Here is a 14,614-nt window from a genome sequence, read left to right as displayed (position 1 = left end):
TACCAGGTTCAAATTCCAATATGGAGTTTTGTTGCATGGCATGGTAATTTAATTAACGAAAGCAAGTATATTTCTTTTTGCGAAATTTCAATCTTTCACTAAAAGTATGGTAACTACATACTTTTGAAAGTAGAAACCCACACACAGCACATCTCACATGCATGTAATTAAGGTCTTTATATCTATTTAACGGTTAAAATATTCATACCTGAACTTGATCATGTCTATATGATATAACTCATCTATGGATAAACGAAAGATGTGTGGATAAGATTATATAATAAATCAGAAAATTTTAAAAAAAATACATAGAAAAATGCACAAGCCAACAAGAAGAAACAAGACACGGAAAAGGAAAATGAATTGAGAGAGCGAGAGGTAATGGAAAAGAATGGGATATGAAAGATGAAATGGAAATGAGGTGAGAGAGAAGAAGGGCATTTTGGATTTTTGCAATAAAAACATTGGTCTTAACCCCATATAATTGTATCCCAAACTGTAGAAATAATTGTACAGAGAAAAATTATGAAAGTTTGGACTTTGGAGGTCGAAGTAATTGGGCTCGAGGTGGGAACCGAACGCATTTATTTGAAAGTTTGGAACTACATTTTGGGCTGGCATGCATTTGTTGGAGCGAATGGTGCGTTAAATGTTGATGAAGTTAATCATGAAAAAGAAGTAAAAATATATGGAGATGCGGGGTATCGATCCCCGTACCTCTCGCATGCTAAGCGAGCGCTCTACCATCTGAGCTACATCCCCATGCTGGTGTAAGATTTATTTAAGTATCTACGTATTCAATTTAGTTTCATATGTTTGTGAAAAGAGAGATGATACACCCTCCAAAAATTTCAACTTAAAGTTTACTCTAATGGAAACCATGGAAAGGATTGCATCCTTTTATATTTCCTAGAAAATGAGTGCATCTATTCTTTTATTCAACACTTAATTTATTTCGTATTAAAAGGATATTTAGATTTAAGTTTGCAAAAAAATGTAACTTTGCTCATATAAAAATAAATTATGTTATATTAATATCTAAATCCTTATCAAATCATAATGGTTGTAACTTGTTTTGTATCAATCACACTACTCATGTGATATAAAAGAAAGAAAAAATAAAAAGACTAGACTTTAGTATAATGTTCATTTTAATTCCTAAATTTTGATGACGTAGAATTGGGTTTTGAATTCTGACTTAAAAATACAAATTTATTTTTCATCATTCATAAATTTGATATCCATAATTGGAAGAGATAAAAACATCATTTTAATCTAAATGAAAAGTTACCCTTCATTTAATTTAATGCATATTATATACATTAATTAATATATTTTTACTTACTTTATATTGTTCCCAATAAACTTCAGCACGAACTACCTACACGATCATGGGGAATGATATGAATTCCACACATCGAAGGAAAAAATAAGTTTGCCAAGTGATTTCAACCCTGAAAAATTGCTTGCTTTATATCCAAATAAAATTGAAATATATTAGAAGCATTTGGATTAACAACCATGGGAAGGAAGAGTAAGAGTGAAAAACTTCTCTCAGTTAATAGAGAACAAAGTACTCTAAAAAACTATAGAAAAAAAAAGATACAATGATATTTGTGTCAATTTTTATAATGAAATTTCAATATAAGTAAAATATAAAAGAACTTTCCTCTACCGTAATGAAAAAAGTCTTGTTTGAGGAAGAAGTACACAATAAGTTATACATATTTATGGTACTTGTGCTATTCTCTTCATCATAAAAGAGTAAATCTCAAGAGTAAATACTTATTGTCTCATGTGTATCACATTCACTTTTATTGACTGGTTGAAAATATATAGTTTATCAATTTAATTACAAGTTGTTTTAATCAATCAAATCAATAAAAAAGTGACACCTAATTGTGATACGTGTAAGGGAGAAAGTATTAATCGAACAATTACACGGAATCTAATATCTTCAATTTTAGTCTGGCATTGAACAAGTAAAATCCGGAAGAAAATCATTTTATGGAAACGTGAAAAGTAATTTTATTTCCGCTCCCATTGCTTGACTCTTCCTTGATATATTACATGTTGCAATATACGCTTACCTACAAAATCTTAGCCTGAAGAAAATCTTGAATCAAATCTCCCTCAGTTCCTATTGACATCAACCTTTGATGAATCAGAATGAGAAAAGTTGATTCCAATACAGTTTGATGAATCAAAAGTACTCATCAAATCCCACCAACAAAATTTTAAGAGGGTAAATGATATACACTAGCATTTGTGTTCACTTGATATGATTGGTTGAAAAATATATTTAAATTAAAATTTTAATAATTAATTATTTTATAATCAATTATATGATAGGGCTTCAACCATAAATTTAAAACCCATACGTATTTCAGTTAGACCAGTTTGGCTTAAGATTACACATAAATTATTCTAGTTATTTTTAGGTTATTAGTAATTGTTCTTAACTTCTCTGTCGTAAAATCTGGCTAAGTGTATGGTCTGAATTACTTGTCAGTTATAGTTTTATGTCTATATATTATATACAATAAATTGGAAATAATATGAAAATATTTCTCAGAATTTACTTACTTTCTTTATTTGCACTTATACTCTTATTTTAAGTAAATGAGGAGAGCTCAACCAAAATACTAGTCTATTAAGTGAGAGAGTCTCATGGCTTAAATACCATATTGAATTTTACCATTCTACTCAATGTGAGACTTATAACATTATATCAATCAAAAAGATAAATTAAGTGATATTCTGTTCAACCTCTCATACAAAATCTTAATGCTTAATGCATCAAAAAGATAAAAATATGCTTAATGCATCAAATTAAACAAGTCTTATTATCTTTCCAAATAAAAAAAAGCAAAAAAAGCATATTCTGTTCAACCTCTCATACAAAATCTTAACATGACGAGAATCCGATCTCACGTCTCCCTCAATACCCATTGACATTAATCTTCAATGAACAAGGAAACCTGGTTGCAATATAGTTTGATCAATGGGATGTCCTCATATCCCACAAACAAATTTTTGACTACATGTTGCTTAAGTTCTTATTGATCATAGATTGGTTCACCGACTATTTACGAGTTTGTTTTTGGAACGAAAAATAATAAAAAAGAAGTTTGGAAACCATCTTATGAGTATATTTGATGACTCTAAAGCCTACTCTTTTCGGTTAAAAACAAATTGCTAATAAAACCTTATAAGCTCCCTTACGTACACCATTTTAGTATGAAAGAAAATCTGGTCTGGTGCCTACTTCAGTTACCCCCATTTACACACAAGAAATAGTAAAGGAAGACTTGGAAATGAAATCCGATTTCTTGCTCTGTGAGCAAATTCATGACGTTGAAGAGATTTTTTTCAAATTTAGCAACATATCATACACTGTATGGGCTCTTAATATCGTAGTATGTAAAAGTCATGAAATTCAAATATTCTTGATGTCCTAATAAATACAAATTTTAATTTACAACTGGGGTCATAGTATTAGGTTGAAAGTTCTAGATTTTCCAATAAGATTTGTGATTTGATATAGATTGTAATTAAGAAATTTGAGGTTTTAATCAGATACAGATACTGACTATAAAATATGAGATTTTGATATTTCTTCAGTTGAATATAATTATTATTCTAGTAATGTCTGATGTTTAAATATTCAATTAATCATCTTATTAGCTTCGAATTTGACATAAATGTCTCTGTTTATTCAATTCCTGTCACATTACTAAAACCCAATAGAAGATAATAAACTCCATTACTAAAACCCAATACCGGTTACATTTTCATGTCTCAGTCCAATAAAAAAGTGATACTTAATTAAAATGAAAAATTTCTAAAATATAAAATAACATATTTATCTTACTTGAAGAAAACTCATTGGCTAGTAACACGAAAACACACTCATTTTGAAACATGTGATCCCCATTTGGTCATATGTATTGATGATTGAATGTGAATCATTTGTCCCCAAATATTCCCATCCTCTGTGTCAAGCCCACCAAAACTCATTAAATAAGATAAAAAAGTTATTTTTTGTTTTTATTATTTTCCTTTCTAAGTATGTATTAATTTACAATTGGATTATGAAGACATAGAAAGTTGACATGACAGGTGATCCTAGGATTACACACTCAATTTGCAATAATCCTGCCAAATGTGGAGCAAAATCAAACATCTGCATTCAGATGTCGTCTAATTCATTTGCATGGCCGTGTTTTTATTATTTCCCCTGTTTTCAGTTGCAAAAAGCACATTTTGTCCAACATCATGGTATGGTTAAAGGGAGGATTATTTGATCTTTATGGCTCTAATAAATGGTGTGGTCTTTGAGGAAGTATTGTAAATTATGTTATCTTGTTAGTTTTGTATTCAGGTTTGGAGTAAACCCAGTCCTCCCTTAATAAAAGTCTTTTGTTTGCTGATATGAAAAATAAATCAAATAGCTGCAACTGTTTATTAATAGTTAACAGTTTGTATAGTCCTAATGTGGTGTTTTATATGCCTCCATCATTCGAATAATGATCACATGTCCCAAATTTTCTTTATCTAAACCAATTAAATTCCATCAAGTAATATAGAAATATTATTTTATGTTTTTATGATTTTAATTAGGTAACACTCTTTAATTAGATTGGAACATCGTTCAAAAAAAAAATATGATAGGGGATTTCCATTCCCATTCGGATGAGAACACTTGTTCCAACTTGTTGTCCCCAACCTTGTCCCGCCCAATAAAAAGGTGACAAATTATTTAAAATTTTTTTCTCACTAGTAAAAAATATTTATTCATAAGTGACTTTTCCTTCCTCTTGCATGTCTAATATTTGATTGGGCAGGACATGGCTGTAGACACAAGTTGTGAGATGTAGACAACAGACACCAATAACCTTCTCAAATTGTTGGCCAACCAGACATAAAATTTGAAGGGTGGTTGTCCCAAGCAGAAGTTTAGTTCATCAATCCATGAAAAAATCCCACTAGTCTGTTTGGATATGAGATAGCAAATAACCACAGACACTGCTCAAAAGTTAAACTCTTTTTAAGTATAACTTTCTTAATCAAATTGCTAGCAGTTGGCAACAGCTAGCTGACGGTTCTTAAGGATCAAAGATATTTAAAATTAATTAAGCTATATAGATGTTATGACTTAAAATATATGAAGATAGCTCATTCCAAAAGATGAAAATCTCATTGTTTGACATCAATGTCAAAAACACATAACAAGTAAACTTGACTCATGGCTTAAATAATCCAACTCAACTTCATGGGAAACTCGTGTTTGTTCTCAAATTTAGAAGCCAATCCACAGTTACCAAGGACCTAGAGGCATAGAAGTTTCAGTAGAAGATAATTATACTATCCTAGTTTTTTCATTCATTTTGGTTCAGAACATGTAAGATCATTTATTAATTCAATTCTTCAAATACAATTCAACTGTATTTAATTATATTTCATTTACCCACATATATACGTGATGAAGTGTAAAGGCTAGGCCTTAGACTGGAGTAAGGTTGTACAAAATCTTCATGAATGTTACTTCACGTTGCAGAACAAAGAAAAATAAGCAAAACAATAAATAATATCCAGTGGAAGGAGGATTAATATAAAACTTGAATTTAATTGGGGATTTCACAACAAAAAAAAGAGTTTAATTAAAAAGCAATAGGATTATTAAAAAAGAGTCGAGGAACCTTATATATACGTACAAAGTGTTTATGGAGATACACTCGCAGCATTGATGGGTTTATAATTTTTGTCTATTAAATTTGACAAGAATATATGATTGAGCATGTGTGCACAGTGAACATTTTTCTAATCATTTTTTCTATCAGAACTGACAACGATTTATATGTCAGAAATGTTCTTCAGTTGCAGGGAATATTGTGCGAAACTGATTTAGACCTGTATATAAAATTAACAAACCTCATAGAGTACTAGAATTATTTGTCTTGACAAATTATCTGTTGACGTTGGCAAATTGTCACACGTAACACCGTCCATTAAAATATATGAAGTCTCCTCCACTATTAAACAACCTAGAAAAAATAAATTTGCAATCTTCAAACATTTGACCATAATTTTTATATCCCGCCCAAGGATTAATTAATGTTACAATTGGCAAGGAAAATAGAAATGAAAGAAAAATCCAATTTTCTGCCCCAAAACGTGCAAATGAAAAAAAGGAAATTTAGAGATCCAAGGTTACAACTTACAAAAGAGTACAAATCAAAGAAGCATACACAAAAGTAGACAACGACGTCGTTACATACGCCAAAAAATTCTCAACCTCATCCTCTGTACTGTCCTATATATACGTACGTAACTACCCCATTAAGAGTTGAGTCACATAAACATAAACAAAAACAAAAACTCTCGTTATCAATTCAAAGCAAATAGTGCATTGCCAAATTAATTCAGCTTCTCTCATTATTCAATTCATTACCAATGGCAATATATTTTGTACTTTCAAAAGTTACAATTGTTCTATGGCTAACCATCATGATGGTCATAGGAGCACGATCATCAGAGCCATGGTCACCACTCCAAGCTCCCAAAGAACTAGTCGATAAGCTTAGTCGTGACCCTTTACTCATATCACTAGCCTCAACCGATTTTGGCCACATAATTCACGAAAACCCATTTGCAATTTTTGCTCCATCTTCTATCAATGACATCTCAAATTTAATAAAATTCTCAAATTCTCTTCCTTTCCCTTTCACTATAGCGGCCAGAGGGCAAGCCCACTCCCTTCAAGGACAATCCATGACTAATAATGGAATTGTGGTGAACATGACTGAGCTAAACCGGTTCAAAAATGGGGTTGGGATAGTAGTATCAGAAGATAAGAGTTCATTAGGTTATTATGCTGATGTGGGTGGTGAACAAATATGGATTGATGTGTTGCATGCAACACTTGAACGTGGACTTACACCACTCTCTTGGACTGACTATTTGTTCTTATCGGTTGGTGGAACACTCTCTAATGCTGGAATTAGTGGTCAATCCTTTCGATTTGGTCCTCAAATTTCCAATGTTCATGAGTTGGATGTTGTTACAGGTATCATTACTCTATTGTCTATTTGACTCTCTACCTATGTTAAAAGTTTTGATTATATGTAAGTTTTGTTGTTATATTAAGTCAACCAATTAATAAACAATATAATTTAGAATAAAATTACAATATTAGAATATTTTAACAATAAATAAAAACAACTACTTTGATAAAGATTATGCCCCGAACCATATCCTAAATTAATTAAAAAATTAAATATTCATTATGTTTTAGTTTTTACATCAATATCATTGATCCAATCTTTAGTTTGAGATACAGTTTGGGACAACAGATTGCACACTTACCCATAAAATATCAATTAATTTTCTCCACCATTTATTTAATATTTACTAAGAAAATTATGGATTTGTGATAATTATGCAACTTATGTATGAATAGATTGTATTTCTGTACATAGCATATTTTTGGTGAATCTTTTTTTACAAAACATTAATAATTTGTTGTAGGTCATAAAACTTATATATATATATATATATAAGTTTTTATTGAAAATCCTTCTTCTGACGTATACATTTAAAAATGGGGTAAAATTATTGACTCTTATTGGCCCTCTCAAATGTTTATTTGTCAGTTTAATTCGTCAATGATAAGTTAGTGAAATTAAAAATTAAAAAATGGTGCGTCAATAATTAAGGAGTGTCAATTGATAATTTGTATATCAAGTTTTATATGTAGATGTGTACATGCTGGCAGGTCATAGGAGATATGCATTTTGTGTTTTCATGAATAGACAAATTCGAGCAAAAAAAATATCAACAGTTTGAAAAATAGATATAGACTTTATTCAAAGTCTATCCTAGGTTAACCTATTTCAATTCCTATCTAAAGTTTAAAATATTGTGAATATATCCCTAAGAGACTATATGTACCGGAACACTACGATGATATTGAGTTTAGTTTTTGTATATTATCATTTTATAATTGATTATATTATTAATGTATCATCTATTACTAATGTATATTACTTTCATAAAAATTTCAATAATTATTAACATATAAATGATAAATTAACCATGCAAAAATACAATACATTGTGCAAAGTTATTTTATGAAGGAAAATTTGATGAAGGATTATACGAAATCAGATCAAATTCATTGTATTTGGTCATTAAGCTATTGGTGATATTTAAGTAACATCATATCTTCACAGAAGATTTCATATTACATTTTTATGAAGTGAAAATTGACTATATCTTTAAAATTTGATCAAGAGGAAGGCTCATGTACAGGCAACTTATATGATTGTTAGTTGTTTGGTTCAAAATCTAATAATGACCTAGTTGAGGTTTATTAATTCAAACTTTAATATGATGTAAGTGAAAGTATTTATACATATTCAATATATCTTGTATAAATTTGTGTTCCAAAAAGAACACAAATTAACTGCTCTTATATTGAGTTAGCACCCCTTATACTTTTTTAAACATTTTGTTTATAAAAAAAAAATTCTTTATATTTTATAAGTATAATATTTTGTACTAACAGTATTAAAATTTATATACTGTCAGTTATTATGAATAATTTATTTATATTACTTTTTTAAATAATCAATATAATGTAATGGTATACATTTAATCTTATACTAAGAGCTTGACTTTGAGGACAGGGGCGGGTGGGGACTACAGTTTTGAGTTTTGACTAACTCTAAGTCTCTAACCATCTATGACAAAAGAATGAATGTCCTTTGCTTTTGTTTCGTCCCTGATAGGAGTAATATTAATTTGAACAAAACATGTGTGTTTTTGTGTAATTTTATACTTGTTGAAACATGTACGCATATGTATACTATGTACGTATCAAAAACATCTTTTAGATATAACAACAAAATGGATGTACTATATAAGTATATATACATATTAGATAACTACAAGATAAACGACACCAAATGACTTTTGGAGATGATTTCATCAATATGGTAATTAGTTTGAGTATTAAATCTATACACTAACAGTGTAAAGATATACACATAGTCAATATATCATCAACCATTTATTTGAATTAGTTTATCATCTATACAGTCAATATATGGATGATACAGTGATAATATAAAAAACTCTTACACTATCAATATATACATCTTTTTCTCAATTAGTTTATGGTCGGTTCTTTAATAATTATCTTGATAGGAAATTTTATATTTTATAGCCATTGAAATTACTTGAATAAAAACTAATTTTTTCCCCAACAAGAAAAATATATAATTATAATAAATGTAACTATCACGTGACTTCATCGCATATTATGAAGATTCCATATCAATGATTACATCATATGAAAGAAAGACCGCGACATTAACTATATATACTACACCCCTTTATTATCTTATTATTATTCGACCGGCATGGAAGGTATTGCCCTAATCAATAATTTATATCTTGCAATATCTTAGTCTTAAAAATGAGTTAACCAACAAATTGTTAATTAGCACGCAGTCATGCCTATCTTTCTACTATCAAATCAATATATATATATACTTTTTGTTCGGTAGATTTAAATTATCAATTCCAAAGAAAGTCAATTAGGAAAATTAAATACACTTTAATATAAATTGCAGAAGACAACACTTAAAATCTCCTGCATTCGATTTTTGCCAATTGGTGCTGGATATGCTATTCAATGTGTTATTACATAATTAGGGACGTGGTACGACAATTGAGAATTGATATTCTAATGGTGTTGATATATAAATGGTGGGAATGAATGTGAATAAAGTTTTTTAATGAGAAAATAATTAATGTTTAAGCGAATCTAGCATGCATTTGACCATTTAACGTTACCCTTGGATGTTGGAATAAAACTCAAATGCGAATAAGAAAATAGTATGCCTAACAATCAAATATTACTGGAAAAAATGTTATTGTGCTCGAATTTAATCAAGAAACACTCTTTTTACTGCTTGTATGGTGCATTTTTAATGATCTTATATGATGCATTAATTATTAGGAATTGCGCACAGTTAATACATTACTTTTTAATCTGTATTACTCCCGTACACGTTTGTATTTGACTTCTACAGGGAAAGGAGATCTGGTAACCTGTTCTAAAGAGAAAAACTCAGATTTATTTTACGCCGTTCTTGGAGGATTAGGTCAATTTGGGATTATAACCAGAGCAAGAATAGCTCTAGGGCCTGCACCCACAAGGGCAAGTATCATCTTTTTTTTAGTCCAAAATTCAATTGCAAAAAAAAATACTTATAAAAAATCATGATGTAGTTCCTCTATATATATATATATGTCAAACTAGCAAAAATGTTCACAAGAGATAATTTATGTTCACTATTATCCTCAATTAAGAAAATAGCTTGCTTAATTGCTTGCAGGTCAAGTATCTCCGTTTAATTTACAACAACTTTTCTGCTTTTATTGAAGACCAAGAACATTTAATCTCATTGGTAGGACTTAACGAAAGTAATGCACCAGATTATTTAGAAGGTTTGCTTCTGCTAAATCAGCGGCCATTGGACATTTCCTTTTATCCAGAACATGATCAGCCTCGTGTAACTTCCCTGGTAACCCAATTTGGCATATTATACGTCATAGAGCTTGTGAAGTATTATGACAACAATACTCAAGAACACATTGATGAGGTAATTAATTAACATAACTATATTTTTTCTTTATATTTGTTAGGGATCAATTTATCTATGAAATTTTTAACTTAGTTATGTATCTTGTTGTTTAATTTATTGTATAGGATGTTAAACTTTTGGTGAAGGGCTTAAAGTTTGTTCCTACGTTTATGTTCCAAAAAGATGTGACGTACGAGGAGTTTCTAAATAGAGTTCACCCCGATGAGCTTAATCTTAGGTCACAGGGACTTTGGGATGTTCCTCATCCTTGGTTGAATCTCTTTGTTCCAAGATCACGAATTTTAGATTTCGATGAAGGTGTGTTCAAGGGTATCATACTTAAGCAAAATATTACTGCAGGAGTTGTGCTAGTTTACCCCATGAATCGGTCGAAGTAAGTTCAACTATAAGTTTATATTATTAAATTATTATTGGAAGATATTAAGTGGTTTTAAACTATGATTATGCAAACAATAAATAATAAGTGTGGTGGTTCCTCGTGCATGAATTCATAGGTGGAATGATAAGATGTCAGCAGTTACACCCAATGAAGATGTTTTCTACGTCGTGTCTCTTCTGCATACAGCTGCAACACTTGATCAATTGGAGATATTTAAGGCTCAAAATCAACAGATATTACAGTTCTGTGAGGATGCTAGTATTGGAGTCAAACAATATCTTCCTCAAAACAAAACACGAGAACAATGGGTAGAACAGTTTGGCCCCAAATGGAAATCATTTGAACAAAGAAAAGTTCAATTTGATCCCAATAGATTATTGTCTCCTGGACAAGGGATTTTCAATTAACCAATTAATATGCAAGCTTTAGTTCACTTTTCACTGTCTTTTTATTTAATCTTAATTCAGTAGTTTACCAGTATATATTTCAATGTCTATATATTCTGTAACGCATGTAATAATTGTACTATATATTTATGTTCAAATAATAAATTACAGCTTTGAATCGTGTAAGATATTGTTATATATTTTCTATCTTCACTATATACACATATTTCAATAATGTCATCAAAGCACCAAAGGAATATCAAATGAAATGATGTCAAAATTTGGATATACATGAAACATACTTACATGAAACATACTCCTTGTAAAGTGATAATTCGAATTGACTTGATACTTTAGAGATAGGTAAACGTTTGGGCTCATCTCAATGGGTCAGTCCAAATAACCCAGTATCAAATGTGAGTTTGGTTCTAAAAATTAAAGTGTATAATCTTATTTTAGTTCTACTTAGTTTGACACGAAAACTTAAGGGGATAACTGTCCAAATAACCCAATATATGATCTTTAAATACTGGTCCTAGAAATGATGAACTAAAACCAAATTAAATTCAAGTATCTAATTTATAAAATTAATGTAAAAATCCTTAATTTTAGTTAAATTAAAATGAAATGTCTCCCAACACTTCAGTCATAGATGGAAAAACTCATAAATGAATTTATTATATATGTCTAACAGTTTAAGATATAAAGTAAAGCAAAAAACAAAACAAAAAAACAGCTGGACCATAGATAAATTTTTAATGATAATAGGCTTTTTCGTCTATTTTGAGGAGACTGTCCAAGACTGTCTAAGCCTAAAGATATGCTTTTTGAGTACGTTTCTTTTTCTTATTTTTTCTAGAAAATGTCATAAAGTGATTGATGCCTTAGCTCACGTGCACGTAGCTAGTAGTTTAAGAGAAATGTATTGGATTGAGGATATGCCCTTTGAGGTGGCCTCTTTGGTTCAATCTAATGTAGTTGCTGCTTCAGAATTCTGCAACTCTACTCTTTCAAAAAAATGGTTGCAATTGGAGTAAAACACATGCCCAATAATCCTCATGGTTTAAGGATACCAAGTTATATCATTTCATTAACTTTAGAAATGTAGAGAATAAAAGTAAAAAGTAAAAGATAGTGATGGTTTTTGTTAAGTTTGGCATTGCATATAGCTAGGTATGGTAGCTTAGTTAACCCTCATGTGAAAAAAGGACCAGTTTGACAAATGAAGCCTCGTGTTAGAAGAAATCAAAAGCAGTGTGATCTTGGAGAATCGATTTGTGATCTTGGCCAATTTATTTAGCAACACGTATAAAGTTAGAGTGGTCCAAATTCCAAACCAGCTAGATCAAAAAAAAATTCCTTGTGAAAATTTAATTATGTCATAGATGTTAATGCATTTTCATTCCCTTTTTTATTTGAAATGTTTGAAGTATATGCATTTCAGGTCCACACTACAAGAGCGTTGCTTTCAAAAACCAGACATTCTAAAACATATATCGACACTCCTGCAAACAAAATAGTAAGCGAGTCCCACAATATATCAATTAATGTATGATATATGACAGCATTAGATTTGTATCTGTCTTCATTCATGCATGTGAATCATCTTTCGAATCTCTGGAGATCATTGCCATTAAGATCCTCGTGCAATATTTTCTATCCCATGATAACCAAATATATGATCCACTACAAGATAATTATTACACTTTGAAAAACTAGGAATAATTAGCTGAAATCAAAAATGTGATGTGATTCTTCAACTTTAATAATGAGACTTTGTTTGGGGAGAGAAAAATGTTGAAAAAGATTGTAATTCAAGAGAAAATATTATTACTTATATATGGAGAGAGGTGGGTGATATGAAAGAAACAGCAGAAAAGCATTTTGCCTCTCACTCGTGCAAGGGGAACTATGATAAAAGGGTAACTATGAAAAATTTAATGGTCGAAAAATAATAACAAAAGCTTTAGATATTTTAAATTTGTATACTAAGTTAAGTGCAGCAAGAATTGTATATTTTATGTTTTTTCCCAATGACAAGGGAATTAAAAAAATAGGAGTGCATTTCTAGAACACTCACATTTCATATTGCATAACAATATCAATTAAATTGATCCTAAGGAACCTAACATAGATCCTATGAAATTTATTAGATAAGATATTTATGGACAAAATATATCATCACTTTGGATGTGAATGGGGATCAGCTGTCCACTTTTTGATGTCTCATTGTATCCCAATCCAATGAAAATTTGACACATACTTAAAAAGAAAATTAAAAAATAAATAAAATAACATTTTTATGTAATTTGGTGATATGTGATTGGCTTGGGACATGGGGACAAGAAACTTTTGCGACAGAGGATCTTGGTTCCTTTGGATGTCTATCTAGTTTGTTTGTATTTGGTGTATTTGGGTAGCTAGAAACAAAATTATCTTTGAGAAGTCATCTATGAATTTGGATGAGGTAATGTTTTCTATTCATCTTCAGTCATGGACCTTGATATCAGCTAGATTCCCTTCCTTTTCTTTGTCTTTCTCGGTCTGGGTTTTTAACTCATATTCCATAGGGTTTATATTTTTTAAAGTATGTTTGGATTCATGGATAAAATAAACTATTTCAAAAATTGAATTTTTTTATAATGAATTACAACATTATCAGTTTTATGTTTGCTTATATGAGATTAAAAATATTTATTTAGTTTAGATTATATGTATGAAAACATTATTACATGGTGAAATATGAAGAAAAAAAGTATCGAACTATTTATTTAGATGCGTAATATTTGTTTGACATATAGATATGAGTAAAAATGGTAATAGAGTGGGGTAGGTTGGTATTCTAAAGCATGAAGGGTACCTACTTATTTGATATATGTCATTTTTTAAATCCAACTCGGCATTGCTTGGTCTTAAAGCCAACAAATTAGCTTCTATATGATATTTTAGGACTAAAAGGTTGTATTTTCATATGAGAAAAATAATTTCTAAAGGAACCGTTAAAAATATCGATTTTTATATTTTTACCATTTTCTCTTATGTATTTTTTTATCAACAGACTACCAATTATATTTGTCATTTTCTCTATCTTTTTTCAAGAACAAAAAATGTAAGACAGAGTTTCTTTAAAATGCTTATGTATGTTTATATTCTTTTCATGCAATAAAGTCGTG

At 29.9% G+C, this 14,614-nt stretch overlaps 1 protein-coding gene and 1 non-coding gene across 2 annotated transcripts; one reads left to right on the top strand and one right to left on the bottom strand.

Moving 5' to 3' along the window:
• TRNAA-AGC lies at window positions 690–762 on the bottom strand. The gene has a single exon. It is a non-coding gene; the product is annotated as a tRNA-Ala (tRNA).
• On the top strand, window positions 6,345–11,558 carry LOC109361687 (cytokinin dehydrogenase 3-like). The gene is made up of 5 exons (XM_019607207.1): window positions 6,345–7,069; window positions 10,101–10,228; window positions 10,407–10,673; window positions 10,781–11,049; window positions 11,171–11,558. Exons 1-5 carry the CDS (start codon window positions 6,457–6,459, stop codon window positions 11,460–11,462), a joined length of 1,569 nt encoding a protein of 522 aa, XP_019462752.1. The 5' UTR covers window positions 6,345–6,456; the 3' UTR covers window positions 11,463–11,558.

This window comes from Lupinus angustifolius, chromosome LG12, assembly GCF_001865875.1.
Source record: "Lupinus angustifolius cultivar Tanjil chromosome LG12, LupAngTanjil_v1.0, whole genome shotgun sequence".
In the NCBI taxonomy this organism is placed as follows: Eukaryota; Viridiplantae; Streptophyta; class Magnoliopsida; order Fabales; family Fabaceae; genus Lupinus; species Lupinus angustifolius.
This window is presented reverse-complemented; position numbering and strand designations above follow the sequence as displayed.